This window comes from Rhopilema esculentum, chromosome 10, assembly GCF_057945365.1.
Source record: "Rhopilema esculentum isolate cy_ngs chromosome 10, ASM5794536v1, whole genome shotgun sequence".
NCBI lineage: Eukaryota > Metazoa > Cnidaria > Scyphozoa > Rhizostomeae > Rhizostomatidae > Rhopilema > Rhopilema esculentum.
The window spans coordinates 12,981,336-12,998,469 of NC_142824.1; the positions used below are offsets into that span (position 1 = coordinate 12,981,336).

At 36.9% G+C, this 17,134-nt stretch overlaps 2 protein-coding genes across 9 annotated transcripts; one reads left to right on the forward strand and one right to left on the reverse strand.

Moving 5' to 3' along the window:
- Positions 1 to 3,726: 3,726 nt before the first annotated feature.
- Positions 3,727 to 17,098, reverse strand: LOC135686894 (uncharacterized). Of its 8 annotated transcripts, none has more exons than XR_016144121.1 (11): positions 16,061 to 17,098; positions 14,230 to 14,343; positions 13,951 to 14,064; positions 13,673 to 13,786; positions 13,395 to 13,508; positions 13,118 to 13,231; positions 12,840 to 12,953; positions 12,563 to 12,676; positions 12,285 to 12,398; positions 6,108 to 12,120; positions 3,727 to 4,841 (listed from the first exon to the last, which is right to left on the reverse strand). XR_016144121.1 is itself a non-coding variant. In XM_089110468.1 (11 exons), the coding sequence occupies exons 1-11, from the start codon at positions 16,359 to 16,361 to the stop codon at positions 10,821 to 10,823; spliced, it is 1,251 nt and encodes a 416-aa protein (XP_088966594.1). In that variant the 5' UTR covers positions 16,362 to 17,098; the 3' UTR covers positions 8,417 to 10,820. The 8 variants fall into 8 exon arrangements, 7 of the variants coding, with proteins under 7 accessions (XP_088966594.1, XP_088966597.1, XP_088966595.1 ...); XM_089110468.1 differs by lacking the exon at positions 3,727 to 4,841 and having other exon boundaries at positions 8,417 to 10,828; positions 12,091 to 12,120; XM_089110471.1 differs by lacking the exons at positions 3,727 to 4,841; positions 12,285 to 12,398 and having other exon boundaries at positions 8,417 to 10,828; positions 12,091 to 12,120.
- Positions 6,466 to 10,039, forward strand: LOC148959305 (frizzled-2-like). Its single transcript, XM_089110475.1, has 2 exons — positions 6,466 to 6,856; positions 9,792 to 10,039. The coding sequence occupies exons 1-2, from the start codon at positions 6,466 to 6,468 to the stop codon at positions 9,938 to 9,940; spliced, it is 540 nt and encodes a 179-aa protein (XP_088966601.1). The 3' UTR covers positions 9,941 to 10,039.
- Positions 17,099 to 17,134: the final 36 nt, after the last annotated feature.

The window sequence follows — 17,134 nt, forward strand, 5'->3', positions numbered from 1 at the left end:
CTGTCCATACCTTGGCTATGTTGTTTTTGCTTTTTTTGTGAACAGTAAAACCAAGTCCATATGCCATGGTGTCAGTTGATAAACAGAAAAGTCGATGCTTGTTTATTGTATTTTGCGAAAATTTTCGCATCATGCTCGTTTCGAGATTCGAGGTTGTATTTTGTAAATTGCGAAAACTGATTTTAAACCTTTATTTGCCCTGAACAACGACCGAAAACATGCAATTCATATTCAGGGTGGCTCTGTTCATGCAAATAGCCTAGTTCATGTCCCATTTAACGTTAGATAACTCATTGACACATTTTGGAAAATGGTCCAAAAACCGAGCAGCGTTGGTAGCACTAGGGGTCAAATAGGGAACGGGGTCAAATAGGGAAATCGGGGTCATATAGGGAAATCGTTGATAACTCCAAAAATTGGACATATATCTCAAAACAAACCTCAGAATCAGATTCGGCATGCCTCAATCTACCTTTTAGATGCTTATTTAATTAAACTACGGCAATTTAAACAGATTAAATGATAATGTTTTTCTTCTACGTTAGCTTGATGCGTGTCTCCTCTGTAGCGACGGGAGCAAATAGGCAAAACACGTTGAAAAGCATCGATTTAACTAAAAGTAAATAGCAAAAGGTAGAAATAACAATATAAAATACATATTATCTTCATATTCATCCAAATTTCACACATCCTGCAACGAGGGTTACAAGATTTCTCAAAATAAATCAGCTGAGTGATCGACGCGCTCGGGGTCAAATAGGGAAATCGCTGTTTGGGGTCAAATAGGGAAATCTTCAAAAACAGCAAGGAAAAAACACGAAACAGGGAACTAACCTAATTTCAGCACGTAAAATCGTCCAATCTATTGTTAACACCATTTAGCATGTTAGAAAACAAGGTATATCATTTGATAAATTCATATCAAGTCAATGCATTACATAAATTTAGGCCCTTGTTTACAGATAGATCTCCTTCACAGTTTCGGGGTCAAATAGGAAAGCAGTTGAATTTTGCATTATCAAATCCGTTTTGTTTTTTTTGCCGGAAATCAGTATTCCAATAACCTTTTTGATTCAGGAGAATGTCCTCAACTAAAGATTATTGCAAATTAATCACTTTGGGTCCTTGAAAATGATGAACAGATTTTTCTATTGACAATGGTGTTTTTCAATACATTTTCATTTTATTTTCAATTAAGAACAAGTTAACAGTTACCATGCAATAATATATAAAAATACAAATAAAAACACTGCTCAAGAATTAGACCAAATCTAGTAGATATTACAACAGTGAAAAAATTATATAGCAGAAAAGTTACAGTCTAACGAAAACCCCCAAAAATCAGGCAGCAGTACATGGACCCCAGAATGGCCAAGGGGCAAGGGGGCAGGCTTCAGTAAAAAGGCATCTGAAAAATTCCCAGCTTCTATTGATTCTGTTGTAACTGTATTTTCATTTTGGTTTCGTATAGGTATCTTGTAAATGAGTTAACTGCTCTTATTAACAAGGCTTTTATATGAATTTCTTTAGTGATTAGAAAGAGCTGATGTCAAGGGCACTTTTTTGAAAAGGGCATATTTGCTCCCTTTGTCCCTCTTAGGAATTTGCAGGTAAGGTTGTTACCCACCCGACCCCCCATTATGCTTTCCCTGCAGCAGTAACTGAATAGGGCTCTGCCGTGATTCTATAAAGTTCTTTTTCTAAGAAAGAAAGGTAGTGTAGAGATTGTTCTGTAAACCTTAGAATGCCAATACCTCTTCAAGTCTTTTTTGGGGTCTTTTCCATTTGAGTTCTTGATCCTCTAGAACTCTTAGGAATTTGACGTTGTTCACAAGTTTGATATCTCAATTTGGAAACAATCGTTGAAAGACAAGTTCAGGTATTGATAATTTCCGCAACTGTATTAGACAAAAGGACCTTGAGGCCTTACTAAAAGACAACTCATGCAATGGACATTGTAGGATCTTTAACCTTTCTTGAAATTCTCAACATTTCACTTTTTGTAGATTACGTTTTTTACTAAATTGTATGTAAAAAGTGTCCCCAATTAGCAGAAATGCTAAATCAATTTGACACTGAAATAAAGTTATAATTATAATTATTATTATGAAGATATGTGGCTACAACATCTGTTGTACTTTTTGCAAGTTTGCAATGTACTCAGGGACGGATTTTGCAGGAAATTTATAGGGGTGTGACACCCTCCCCCCTCCCAATATCTCTGTGTCCTTTTTGGTAGCCAGTAGTAACAAAGTAACGCAAAGATTTTACTTTTTATCTTCTTATCAGTAGCTTAGCAATGGAGGGGGGGGGGGCGAGGCTCGGAAAGTTCGTGCATGGGTAAAGTGCAAATATGCAATAAAATTAGCACCTCAGTGAGGGGGAGTTTATATTTCAGACAAAACTAAAACGTCTTTGACGACTTCAAGCAAACGATTGTAAGAAATATTCTGAAATGTATTTCAAGCTAATATAATGGGTGTATCGCAAAATGTTTTGTTCAAATTGCTTGCAGGAGACCCTCCTTTGCACCTCTACAGAATATTTGACAATTTCCCCTAGTTATAGGTTTTGGAACTTTCAGCTGAAAATCGGAGATTGTTTAAATATTATCATGAAAGTACAGGGCCGCTGGAGCCAGGGGGCCACGGGGGCCACGGGGGCACAGGCCCCCCCTGTTTGCGAAAAGTATAGACAAGTGCCCCTTTTCGAAAAATAAATTGCGTGTATTTTTTCACTGCCAGATATTCTGCCTTTAGAAACTAAGTAAAATAACATAACTCTGGACATTGTTGGAGGACCATTCACTGAAAATTACTTAAATTTTTACTTGGTCTTGATGCAAGAAGCGCAAGCTCCTGTGATGAAAAATATCAACTGCGAAGGAGACTGCCAGTTTCGCGAGAAAATTTCCTTAGTATGTCTTCAGCAACAAAATCATTAGTGAAAGGTCCGATCAAGTCCCCGGTGGGCACAGTCAGTCGGTCAAATGTATATCGTGTGTGTTCTTGAAAGTAAAAACTGGACCCCTATCTCTGATTCTGGGTTGAGTAAAATGTACCCTATTCTGTGCCTTTGCCAAAATTGTGTAACTCCTCTCACTGAGAATATTCAATCTTGAGCAGGAATTTTTGTTAAAATCAAATTTAGTGAACTCTGCTTTTCACTGAGCATGTTAGAGCCATTCTTTTTCTTAAACTTATGACTAAGCAAGTTAAAAAGCAGAGTTCACTAAATTTGATTTTAACAACAATCCCTTATGGTTCTTGACATATTTATTGAAAAAATCAGACATCTGTAAAACTATAGCTGCGACATATTGCTTGCTTCACAACATCGTGTTCAATGTTTTTTATGAAGAAATGGAAAAGCTTTGTCCCTGAAATGAGTACCTGCTAACAAAGCCTTAAACAAAGACTTGAATTTCTTATCTAGTGTAATAGGGTTATTTTTGTCAAAACGAATACATCCACCCTATCGTTACCGTCGATATAAACTAGTTCTTCAATGAGAATTGAGACAAAGAGACAAATAAATAATGTTTCAAACGTCCATTTTCCGATCATGTGATCTTTCCGCAAAAGGTTATAAACTTCACAATGTTTCTCTACGGTCGTCCCGTGGTTTCGTCGATTCGTTCTCTTAATAACAGGTACAGTCTTTCACAAGCACTGTCCATTCAAACTATACTATAGTAATGCACAATCAATAAATCATCACGCGCGATTCCATAAATCCAAATACGTATTCTATAAATCCATACTTCATGTCGACAAGATCTTTTACAAGCATCTTGCCACATAAGTGAAACGTCGAGAACCTAAATATACAAAATATCAAAACTTAACCTAATCGCTTTTAACCGAATTCCATTTCCAACTTCAGCTCCAACGAACTCGAAAACTAACTCTATATGTAACACGCCCAAAATATAACTAAACAAGAACTTATTGTAATGCTACATAGCTACGTAAATTTACATAATAATGGGTGAATACAAAATATATTAGTCCCAAGATTAATTACATAAACTGAATAATGATACTAAAAATCCCAAAAGAAATAGTTAATGAATCTAAAGGTGCAATTAGAAAACAAAAGGAATTATAAACAATCGAATGTGCGAACGGTGATAAAATTACTAAGGTTACAGGATGCAAAACAAACGAAATCCTAGCACTATTACACAAGGATTAGAACAATATACAAGGCTAGACGTACTGCAAAATTTGTTGTACTTCAATATGCAATTGATTTACCTAAAGAATTATCTGCAACATCATATCAGTAAATTCCTGCCCTTTTTGTGCTTCCTCTGACTGTTTAGAATGTAACTCTATTTTCAAGATTCTATATCCCAGAATTCTAGCTTTTTTTAAATTTTCTGAACTCATATGTTATACGTTTGACCAACTGACTGAGCCGCCCGGGATCAATTTTAAGGAAATTTAAAAATTTGTTTTGTTCATAAGACTGATGAGATAAATCTAATAAATGTTACAAATTGAATTTTCTATGGCAGTGAAGAATGTGCCCGCACCTTCAGCCGATTGTGTGTAGCTTTTGTAACTTTGTAGCTTTAAAAAATATTCCATGGAGACAAACAAATGTGTGTTTACATGATTGCAAAAACCAACCACACCAAAGTCATGAACAGCCTAATTCCAGCGAAAGACGATAACAGTAAGCATTCCGGTGCTTGCTAATTGGCAATTGGTAAATACCCAACGTTCTGCGTGTTCTGTGTTGTTTTAGGAGTAATTTACGCCTTTATCCATAAGGCCTATTTTCCTGCTTCCTTCGCTTTCCTTTCTGCTTCCTTCCCGGTAAAACCCGCGTGGCTGGAAAAGGACGGGGGTGATGTCAAAGATTTTCGCAAAATACAAAATGGCTAGGGGTTTTTGTATTTTGCGAAAACTCGCCCAACATTGTCGAAATATTGGCTTCTATTTTAGTAAATTTATGGAAAGGCTTTGGAATGTATTTAAAATCTTGTTAATTGAGTAGGCATTAAAAGACTCGATAAAATTAAAGAATTTTCGCAAAATACAAAATGGCTAGGGGTTTTTGTATTTTGCGAAAACTCGCCCAACATTGTCGAAATGTTGGCTTCTATTTTAGTAAATTGATGGAAAGGCTTTGGACTGTATTTAAAATCTTGTCAATTGAGTAGGCATCAAAAGACTCGATAAAATTTAAGAATTTTCGCAAAATACAAAATGGCTAGGGGTTTTTGTATTTTGCGAAAACTCGCCCAACATTGTCAAAATTTTGGCTTCTATCTTAGTAAATTTATGGAAAGGCTTTGGAATGTATTTAAAATCTTGTTAATTGAGTAGGCATCAAAAGACTCGATAAAATTAAAGAATTTTCGCAAAATACAAAATGGCTAGGGGTTTTTGTATTTTGCGAAAACTCGCCCAACATTGTCGAAATGTTGGCTTCTATCTTAGTAAATTTATGGAAAGGCTTTGGACTGTATTTAAAATCTTGTTAATTGAGTAGGCATCAAAAGACTCGATAAAATTTAAGAATTTTCGCAAAATACAAAATGGCTAGAGGTTTTTGTATTTTGCGAAAACTCGCCCAACATTGTGCTATGCTATGAGACATAGTGATAAAAGAAAGCTTGAAAATTTGCCTCGGATTTTTCTTCGGTCAAATCTACTTTAGATGCAGTTTCTTTCTGGCCATCCCTAGAATATCAGATTTCTGAAATTTCCGTCGGTGCAAGCTACCCCCTGTCATGAATGCTCTATTTAACTGGTGTCCTTTTCTTGAATGTGAAATGAGTACCCACGTTTTGGGGCCATTGCATATGCGTGTTATATATTCAGAGTCAAAGAGGCATAGAAGTTTGATCATAGCAGAAATATCTTTCATACTGAAAACCTGCCTGAATTCTCTGTTGTTTTATGTTTTTCGTTTGTATTAAGGCTCACTTTACTTCCAAAGGTAAGCCAAAACATCGAGAATTTTATGACGCGGCCTAAGTGTTCGCGTAGATTAGACATTTTATGTAAACAATACAACCTGATTTGAACTGACCTCCGACACTAGAGCCATACCAAGGCCATTTTAATCGACTAAAACAACAGAAAACGTACCTTCAATTCAATTATTCAAGGCGGAAAGGAAAGCTTCGAATTTTGATCTTCCCGTTTAACTATATCTACAAATACGTCCTTTCAATATTTCTGAAAACTCCTCAGAAAATGATCAACCTTATTTAAGTTGCTAAAATTACTGTTCTCAATATGTTTGCGAGATCTTGCTGTGTTCCCTGGCTTTAGGTGTTGAGCAGAGTTGAGGATGGCCGGGGATTTTGTAGGGATAATTCATTAGAATACGCATGCGTTCCTGCCCCTCGACGTTGATTGGCTCAAATAAATCCTGTCTCAGACAATAAGTGTGATACCTCAGCTCCCAAACATTTCGTGATCGACATTAACGTGACAAACAAGGATGGCTTTCCTCTCAGCGTGGTGTGGTGCTTTCATCTGGCTATTTGCAGCAGTTTCATTTGCTGAATCAACGAAGGTTTCCCAAGACATTGTGAAGATGCTTCAAGAGGAGGTTCCTCTGCAACTTCACTTCTGTAAAAGCCTTGGTTACAAAAACACATCAAAGGTGAACTTTATGAAACAAACCCAGCAATCTGTTGTAAAACAGGATTCTCGGTACAAAGCACTGCAAATTTTAAGTTCGAGTGGATGTTCTGACCTGGTAAAGCCGTACACATGTGCTATTTATGCACCCCCAGTTGTAAAACCATATGGTGCCTTGCCTCCTTGCCGATCTCTATGTACAAGAACGGAAAAACAATGTGAACAGATGATGAAAGTTTTTAAGAAAGGTATGAAATTATACTTTGTTCCTTGTCATATCGTGTCGGCAACGAACTCTAATCTACCAAATACACCTTTCATATTATCACTTACATTCATGTACACTCATCATTTACACCTATTCAAAAAAATTATCTTTTGAAACTAGAAGTAGCCAATTACTATACTGCTGAGATTATGCTTCTTTTAAAAATTATGCTTCACCACTTCCAAGTTCGAAAATGTTCTGTTCGCTTCACCCACGGGAGTCTCATCTTCTACCGGTTATGGCTCAGGTCAGAGGACAAGGAATTTTCTCGAGAGAGACATCTTATCTCAAGAAGGAATTTGAACTCCGAAAAAGAAGTCTCTGCCCCGAGGCTTTTTGTGCCTCGGGGCAGAGACTTTGAATACAATTTCATTGCAGGAAAAAAACAGCTCAACATCCAAAGCTAGGGATATAAGCATTTGTCTCCCGTTCGGGAGAAATAAACGATATTTCTCCTGATCGGGAGACATTTCTCCTGATTGGCAGAAGTTTCAATAAGATGTCTCCCGATTGGGACAAAAAATCACTTCTTAGCACAAATATGAACGAAGAAACTTCTGGCGGGAATTTTAAACATTACTTTTTGAATCTACACCGTCAAATACATAAATCCATCCATAAAAACATGGTAGGTCACCGTTAAAAATCGTTCAGAATTAGCATTTGCAGTTTTAGTGGCATCATTCTCTATTGTTATAGGTATTGTTCTAGGAAAGAAAAGGTTCAGGTGATGTCTATATTCTGATAATCTAATGTTTTACTATACTTTGCACATATTTTTAGGGGTCATACAAACCATGACAGCTCCAAAAATATATGAATTTTTGACACCCTCTCCCCCGGTTACCACCGTTTCACCAGCTTTCTGATTCTTTTAGGACTTGTGGATAAGGATAGGGATCGAGATAGAGCTTTGGCAAAACCATTTTCATTTTACAAACAACTACATTCACATGGCATATTTTTTACTAAAACTAATGCGTAACTTATTATCTAGCATAATTTCATCATAAACTATACATTTGCTGTATGCATTATCGCTATTGTAAACACATTTAACATGAATTCAGGCCGTATTGTTATTAAGTTTTATTCTACATATGAATATTCTAAAGTTGCGTTGAAACTGAAGGTTCTTTGAGCTTACATTATTTGGGCTTGATCTATTCCAGGGACGGATCTAGAAAGTATTCTGACTGTCGCACATAAGGGTGTGGTTGGAGATATCATTCGTGACCACACCCATAGTTTTTAAGGATATTCGCTCCCTTCTCATTTGAGCAGTCGACATGCACATTAAATTGGCTTTTATTTAAAACGTTGTCAAACTGCTGTTTATTCCTTATCAGAGTTTTCAATTGATACTAAAGAATCATTTGTGTTGTTTCTTAGCCAAGCGTAAAGCAAGAAACAACTTAAAGTTCTTAAGCGTATTGAAATGGTTTTCCTTTCATAATCAGGCAAAAATTCGAGTCGTCTCTCTCGATTTGTTTATGGTATACGACGACAAACCAGGCCACGCGAAAAATGAAAAACATCATTGCAATGAATTTTCAGAACTAATCAAATAGAACAAATTTACAAAAATATTCATAAAAACCTGCATTAATAATAATTAATATTATTTAATAGCTAAACCAAATCAGCGTGTAAACTTGTATTTTACTCCGAAGAAACCCTTTTGAAATCAGGGGAATACCCAAGCAAGTAAACATTACCCGGAAATATCTGAAAGCTGATAAGGAACTGAAAATCTACACTGAAAAGATTCACTTTGAAAGTTTTGTCCAAATAAAAGTTTCACTCTGCAAACGTCCTGAACATTATTTATTTGCCAGAGCCAAATCGCAGGTATCACCCAAGTCCAGTGCATTTATTGACATTAGTAGGCCCACGAAACTTGAAAACATCTCGTGTCGAATGTTACTCTGAAAATCTAGCGACCATTGTCTTCCAAATTACCAGGTTTAACGTACTCGTTATACATGTAGCCAGTCGACTCCATAACACAAAATCTCCTTTCGCCAGTGAAAACTTCCCCATGCCAGGCATAAATAAACTCAAAACTGTACAAAGCACGCAATGAGGACGGATTAATCTTTGTGTGAAAAGAAGTAGTCTCTTTAAGCAATATCACCAAGAACCGCAACGCAAAGCACTGCTGAGGTTTTGGCGGACTGTATGCCATCCAACAGAGTTGCTGTAGAAGTTAAGAAAGCCACTGACACCTCAAACAGTCGGCTGTAAACCGTTTTCGCCCCATATCTGGGCTCATCAGTACAGCTAGACTGAATGAGGACCAAGCCGACCTAGGATTAATCTTTTCCAAGTGGAGCGACCTTACCAAAAAACTTCCGTGTCTACAGAATCAGAATCAGACAGTGGCGAAGCCAAAGGTCCTGCTGGTCCTGCTGAGCAGGACCAAGAATTTCCAAAGTTTAAGTTTTGCAATTTTGTCTTGATATAATAGCCGTTAATTTCATGTTGTGTATGTAAAGTTGATAGGGAATCAAAAATAAGGAATCACATGACATGATTAGATTAGATGACATGAAAGCTGTTATGTCTCCGATCATAATTAGATTGTGAACTAAATTAGTTTCTTTAATATTTAATGTTATACAGTATCACCTGATGACAAAAGAACGATTAATGTACCCCTCTAGTTTTTTTAAGTATAATACAGGTAAAATTTATTTGAGGATACAGCCTCCAGCCCCCCTCTGCGTCCGCCCGCCCAGCCATGCATTACATGGTCGTGCCCTTGTTGGTTAGCATATCATATTAGATCTACCTTATCTTAATTGTGACCGGGAAAAGAGGGGGAGCAACATTTTATTATTTTCTCTGCGGTATTGAATTTGCGTAGTATCAATATGATCAATCTTTAATGCTGAACTTACTTTCTTTTTCAGTCAAGTTCTTCTGTAACTACTTTTCAAAACCAAGCAAAGATCAGGGATGCATTGATTTTCAGTACAACGAAGATGAGGGCATGCTAGAGCGAATCATCCGAGGAACCCCAACTGCTATAACGGAAGCATGGGAGGTTCCAACCTATTAGGAGAAACTGTAAACCTTAGCAAAAATGTTTTTACAATAGAAACTATTTCTCCTTCCTGAATTTATGCCAAACGTTGCATTATAAGAAAATTTGATATGATGTTTGTCTTTTTCTTACATTTGCCTTTTGGTAATTTAGTGACCAAGCTGTTGGCTTCAGTTTTATGTATATATCTGTGAACATGTACAATGTTTAAAGAGCGATTGGCTTCGTTTTGAGTAATTAACAGGATATATGAAAAACATCTGTCTGTGATCATTCCAAAAGCACTTCGTCGACATTAGTGTCAAGTTACGATAGAATGTGGGCTCATTTACTGAATCGGTAATCAATATAGGTATGATGCATGTGATCAGGGAATTTACAGGCTATGCGAATGTTTTGAAAAGCGGTAATGAAGCCATATTTGTTTTAAGATACATAGACAGTGACCAGCAAATGAATGCATAGACACTCTCCTCCGTCGCGCGCGATTAAGTAGCATTTGTTTTTAAATAGAGGAGTGAAAAGGAACAACGATCAAATTTTTCTAAATCTGATGCATATATCTAATAAATTCAATTGAAACCAGCTTGCAATATACAGCCATAAAACTTAGGGTAATGAAGGAAACATGTCAGCAGATTTAAACCACCTAATCATACAATACAACTTGCAGCCATATCGGCAGCAACAACTACAGCAGTAAAAGCAGCAACAACAACAGCAAAATCAACAACAACAGCATTAACAACTAAAACTTAACAGCAACAGGTGCAGCAACAACAACAAAACAACTGTCAGTTGAGCGCATTGTTATCCAGTGCAAGTACATTTTTATCTGTTTTTCTTATCACCAAGTAAGCTGTCCAATTTTTGTATAAATGGCTGTTGCACTCCTTCATAAAACTAAAATCAAAACAGAGGAAATTAATAGATCTGGTGAAAATTGTCATTGCTGAATAATCATCAATGCAGTATGTTGACGAAAATGAACGCAGAATTGTTGACGAATATCAATACAGCGTTGTGTACGAATTGAATAAGTCACTTCTCTCGCGAGCCATGTAGAAAAGTGCTTTGCTTCGAAACGCCCACTGTTTTGGATTTGCGTCAGGGACAAATTTCATCAAATTTCTTACAATTTTCCCCTCTAAAACATGTTTTTGAGCATAGAAAAATACACGCGATTCTTGCACATTAAATCCTTTATCATTGCACTGCATAACTTGTTTTTCTGTTTTCGTCAAGTTTCGAACCGGCTTTTTGGATTCTGATACAGCAGGTCCCCGACAATCAACAGTTTTTCAGTGCAGCGCTCGTAGGCTTGCGCAAAAGCATGCCTGACTGTCTGCAATATCGCATATGTCTCATTTTCGATATGCAAAATGTACACAAGGAGGCTAAAAAGCACTTTTGTGGCTTCTTTTTTATATGAAACTTCCATATTTGTGCGAAGAAGTTCCCGGCATTTGCGGTCTGAATTTTGAGAAATTTCTCAACGGGTTTGAAAAATAACCATAAGTCGCCCTCGTAGAGGTGCGATTATTTAGTAGCTCGTTCGTTTTTAGCAACATTTTCTTGCGTTTTCTCAGTAATCAACTATCTGTATTGCCTGTATAGCAAGTTATGCACACGTTATTGTGCCAATATCGTCCAAGAATAATAATTTTATTTGTCGTATTTTTACTGACTTTCACTGAGGAGCCTCAAAGTAGCAATTGCCCAATCCCTTATAAGTACAACAAAAGGAATTATTTTGATCAAGCGCTATCATGAATTAACTCGATTCTCCAATTAGCTGAAAATTTAAACACTTTGATGTTTTCATAACTCCATGTGTTCGCATATATTGATGTTTGTATTACGTTGATTTTTGGTTACATGAATATCAAATTGCTGTACTTTGTGCTTGCATTGAAAACTGACGATACAACTGACGTATGCTTTCTGGGGGCATGATGCAGGAAAATCGGGGCATTTTACGGACTGGAATGGAAAAAGTTGTTTGTGAGGGAGGGGCTAACAAGCAAAAATCCAAAAGCAAGATTATATTCTACTGTTATTAGTACAGTTTTTGAAAATTATTAGGGAGGCTAAAGCCATCAGCCCCCTCGCACTTCAACGTATGTTATCTAGCTAGCTCGAAGTCCGACATCATCCCAATTCACCTCCACATTGGCTGGAACATTCGTTGATATCTAAAAGCAAAAAAATAAAGAATAAAGATCAAAAGAATGGGGTAAAGAGTTAACTTTGGGCGAAATCCGTAAGTCGGCTTTGAAACATTGGCGTTTATCAGTATCAAGGAAAAACCTCACTCTCTGCTATCTTAAGAAAATTCGACGGGCGCCATTTTACTTACCAAGCCCACAGTTCACATCAGTGTAACCAGGAGGACAAACGCACGCGTAACCATTAACATTGTCCAAACATGTGCCATTATTTTGGCATGGTTCGCTGGAACATTCGTTGATATCTAAAAGCAAAGAAATAAAGAATAAAGATCAAAATAATGGGGTAAAAAGTTAACTTTGGGCGAAATCCGTAAGTCGGCTTTGAAACATTGGCGTTTATCAATATCAAGGAAAAACCTCACTCTCTGCTATCTTAAGAAAATTCGACGGGCGCCATTTTACTTACCAAGCTCACAGTTCACACCAGTGTAACCAGGAGGACAAACGCACGAGTAACCAGTAACATTGTCCAAACATGTGCCATTATTTTGGCATGGTTCGCTGGAACATTCGTTGATATCTAAAAGCAAAGAAATATAGAATAAAGATCAAAAGTATCGGATAAAAATTAAGTTTGGGCGAAATCCGTAAGTCCGCTTTGAAACATTGGCGTTTATCAGTATCAAGGAAAAACCTCACTCTCTGCTATCATAAGAAAATTCGACGGGAGCCATGTTACTTACCAAGCTCACAGTTCACACCAGTGTAACCAGGAGGACAAACGCACGCGTAACCATTAACATTGTCCAAACATGTGCCATTATTTTGGCATGGTTTGCTGGAGCATTCGTTGATATCTAAAAGCAAAGAAATAAAGAATAAAGATCAAAATAATGGGGTAAAAAGTTAACTGTGGGCGAAATCCGTAAGTCGGCTTTGAAACATTGGCGTTTATCAATTTCAAGGAAAAACCTCACTCTCTGCTATCTTAAGAAAATTCGACGGGCGCCATGTTACTTACCAAGCTCACAGTTCACACCAGTGTAACCAGGAGGACAAACGCACGCGTAACCAGTAACATTGTCCAAACATGTGCCATTATTTTGGCATGGTTCGCTGGAACATTCGTTGATATCTAAAAGCAAAGAAATAAAGAATAAAGATCAAAAGTATAGGATAAAAATTAAGTTTGGGCGATATCCGTAAGTCGGCTTTGAAACATTGGCGTTTATCAATATCAAGGAAAAACCTCACTCTCTGCTATCTTAAGAAAATTCGACGGGCGCCATTTTACTTACCAAGCTCACAGTTCACACCAGTGTAACCAGGAGGACAAACGCACGCGTAACCATTAACATTGTCCAAACATGTGCCATTATTTTGGCATGGTTCGCTGGAGCATTCGTTGATATCTAAAAGCAAAGAAATAAAGAATAAAGATCAAAATAATGGGGTAAAAAGTTAACTGTGGGCGAAATCCGTAAGTCGGCTTTGAAACATTGGCGTTTATCAATTTCAAGGAAAAACCTCACTCTCTGCTATCTTAAGAAAATTCGACGGGCGCCATGTTACTTACCAAGCTCACAGTTCACACCAGTGTAACCAGGAGGACAAACGCACGCGTAACCATTAACATTGTCCAAACATGTGCCATTATTTTGGCATGGTTCGCTGGAACATTCGTTGATATCTAAAAGCAAAGAAATAAAGAATAAAGATCAAAATAATGGGGTAAAAAGTTAACTTTGGGCGACATCCGTAAGTCGGCTTGGGAACATTGGCGTTTATCAGTATCAAGGAAAAACCTCACTCTCTGCTATCTTAAGAAAATTCGACGGGCGCCATTTTACTTACCAAGCTCACAGTTCACACCAGTGTAACCAGGAGGACAAACGCACGCGTAACCAGTAACATTGTCCAAACATGTGCCATTATTTTGGCATGGTTCGCTGGAACATTCGTTGATATCTAAAAGCAAAAATATAAAGAACAAAGTTCAAAAGAATGAGGTAAAAAATTAAGTTTTGGACGATATCCGTAAGTCCGCTTTGAAACATTGGCGTTTATCAATATCAAGGAAAAACCCCACTCTCTGCTATCTTAAGAAAATTTGACGGGCGCCATGTTACTTACCAAGCTCACAGTTCACACCATTATAACCAGGAGCACAAACGCACGCGTAACCATTAACATTGTCCAAACATGTGCCATTATTTTGGCATGGTTTGCTGGAACATTCGTTGATATCTAAAAGCAAAGAAACAAAGTGTAAAGGTCCAAAGTATGTCTGCACTCTTATAAAGCCAAGTAGGCACGTAGTAGGCTATTACGGAGAGATGTTGACTTTCCTCACTAAGAGAGAAAGTTTGGTCATGTCAGGGGCTTGAAAGACAGACCCGTGTAGTCAGCGACCTCTCATGGAACCATAAAAGATGATCATAAAAGATGACCATAAAAGATGATAAAAGATGATTTGAAAGATGACATAAAAAGTGAATTCACAATAAGCAGATAAATTTTATTAAAATACACTTTGCTCGTCGCTTTTCCAAATTAAATACTTTCTCTACGCAGATCAAGAATTCTTAATACCAAAAAGACCATGCTTGCCCAATATTCTGAATATCATCGTTACTGAATATTTACCCGGACTCGATCCCAGTTGTTTCAAGTATTGTAATTTTTACAAATACAGCGTGGAAGTTTTCTCTTTAACATTTGTTTGGTGCTCGATGGCACTTGCTGTTCAGGTCTACCGTCTCTATATACAGGACTTTAGATCGGTAATGAAATCTATTGACAGCTTAACTTCCCCGATTTGTAGGAACTCAATTTTTACAAACAGCTTTGTTAGGCCATTTCTATTTGATTTCAAAATTTTTGACGAATTTTTCCGAACTAAAGGTTTTTAGACATGAACACGGAACCTTTTTCTGGAATCTGTTTTCGGTTATTAGCTTCATTTTTTAACTTTAGAAACTAGCTTTGATTCATTAGTGCTCCATGAGCTTTAGACTCGATGAGACAGTAGATTCCCGCAAAAAAGAAATCATTTTTTAAATTGAAGCCTCAGAAGGTTTCTTATTTAAAGAGACCTTTTCATAATCAGTGTTAAAGTTTCTTATACATAGGTACCATCAATTTAAACCAAGTCAAGTTAAGCTATGTGAATGTAACGTGCAGGCATGTGTATTGAACATTACTGGCAGTAGTATACAATAAATACTGCACAGTACAACGTTCTCATATCTTTAATATGCTTTATGCATTTAAGATCAATAATCCATTAAAAAGTACAGGAAATAGTTTTTGGGTTCCAGAAAATTTTTAACTTGTTGTAATCAGATTCAACCAAACAGAAATGTTCTGAAAATGTTAGAATGTTTTTAAAATTATTCTAATACAACCAAACAAAAAAATTAACTTATCAAACAAAGGTCATGCCATTATGTTCTTGCCAATCATGTCAGTATTTTCAGTGCTCTTTATGCATTTTCTTCAAATTTTTCATCCTAAAACTCCTTTTTGAGAATAAAGAATATTGTTTCATTTTACCATTCCTCTGGGTTAACCTAGTATAGCAAAATGGGTGTCACCAAAAATGTATTTCTATGTGTAGTGTAATGATTGAAACGTGCTGTATTGCATTCTGCAAGTACTTAGCATTTTTCAATTACACATCCTTACTTTTATGTTTGCAACTTGAAGAATATCTTTCAAGCTTTTCCTTAGTTTCTTCAAATACAAGTGGGTTCCCATAAACCATTCGGAAATAAACTATGACAAACCTGAAAATAAGAAACATTTTGCTTTCAGACCGAAAACTGTTTCTTATAAAAGGAGCCCCTTTTGAAGAGAATGAGGCCTGTTTCTTATATAAGGGGGTTTCTTATTCACGGGAACCTACTGTATGATAATGTTCCTACGAGGAATGTATACATTATCATCAGGTGTTTTGACATACCTACAAACGATGTGATTTTTCTAAAAACTACCAAGCCTTTTTTCGATGTAGGCAGATCCTCCATAAACCCATATCTTCGGTAAATGGCCTTTTCGACATCGTACACTACGAACCCACATATCTCATCGATGCTGCATTTGTGGAAGGCTTTGTGGAACATGCTAACCACAGAGCCACTTTTTTGCCTTGCATCGTCATCAAATTGTACATATTCGAAGGTTGAGCGTATTGATTCTGCAACCGCTGCATTCCGGCCTACGATAAGTAATATGCACAGAGTGCTGAACCAAGTGCAGTTCATAGTAGCTTTCAAGCTTATCGGCGTTACTGGCTTGGATCTATAGGCAAAGAGATCCTCTGCATCGTATACTACTCAAAAGGGTTTTACTTAAAATAAATATATCAACTTGCTATTGTGCCCTAAAAACGAGTTGATATCCTGTAAATTTTTAATCGATAAAAACGGTGAAGTTAAGAAATCGGCAAGCTGCAATCAACGGCGACTCTATATGAAATCTGATATGATATGATATCTATATGAAATAAATTTATTGCAACAGGAATCGTGTTTACTTTCTGTATTCACCAGATTGTGGAAAGAACTATATTGATATAAAATATCAGAAGTAGCGCAATGAAGACTGCACGAAAACATGAAGCACGTGTGGTTTTTCAATGTACTTAAAATGATGCAGATGACCTCATTACTGATCCTTATTTCAAAGGTCTTAAATTACTTTGTTGTCAGATCGATCGATCTAATTCCTCGATTACCTCAATGCGCAAATACCTTGGCTTTACCGTGTGGGCAATTCCGCCAGTCTTTTCAAATACTGGCAAATTCTCAGACCACAAAATCGGCAGTGTGATCTCTTACTAGAAACATTGATCCAATGCACGAAACCACAATCAATTAACACCCCTACACATCAGACACCCCTACAAATCTGACACCTTCTAAATTGACTGATTTTACCAGTACTTGTAGAAGCAAAGACGACAGACAGAATCCCTATAACGGGCAAGAGCACTTCGTCCAAACGCGCCCACAATTTCAACGGTTTGAACGCAGAA

Excerpts from the sequence above, each read along its gene's own strand:
- LOC135686894 (XM_089110468.1), bottom strand. The coding sequence starts at position 16,361 with ATGAACTGCACTTGGTTCAGCACTCTGTGCATATTACTTATCGTAGGC. Across the intron at positions 14,344-16,060 it reads AAAAATCACATCGTTTGTAG|ATATCAACGAATGTTCCAGC; the intron begins GTATGTCAAAAC and ends CTTTGCTTTTAG. Across the intron at positions 13,787-13,950 it reads TGGTGTGAACTGTGAGCTTG|ATATCAACGAATGTTCCAGC; the intron begins GTAAGTAAAATG and ends CTTTGCTTTTAG.
- LOC148959305 (XM_089110475.1), top strand. The coding sequence starts at position 6,466 with ATGGCTTTCCTCTCAGCGTGGTGTGGTGCTTTCATCTGGCTATTTGCA. Across the intron at positions 6,857-9,791 it reads GATGAAAGTTTTTAAGAAAG|TCAAGTTCTTCTGTAACTAC; the intron begins GTATGAAATTAT and ends TTTCTTTTTCAG.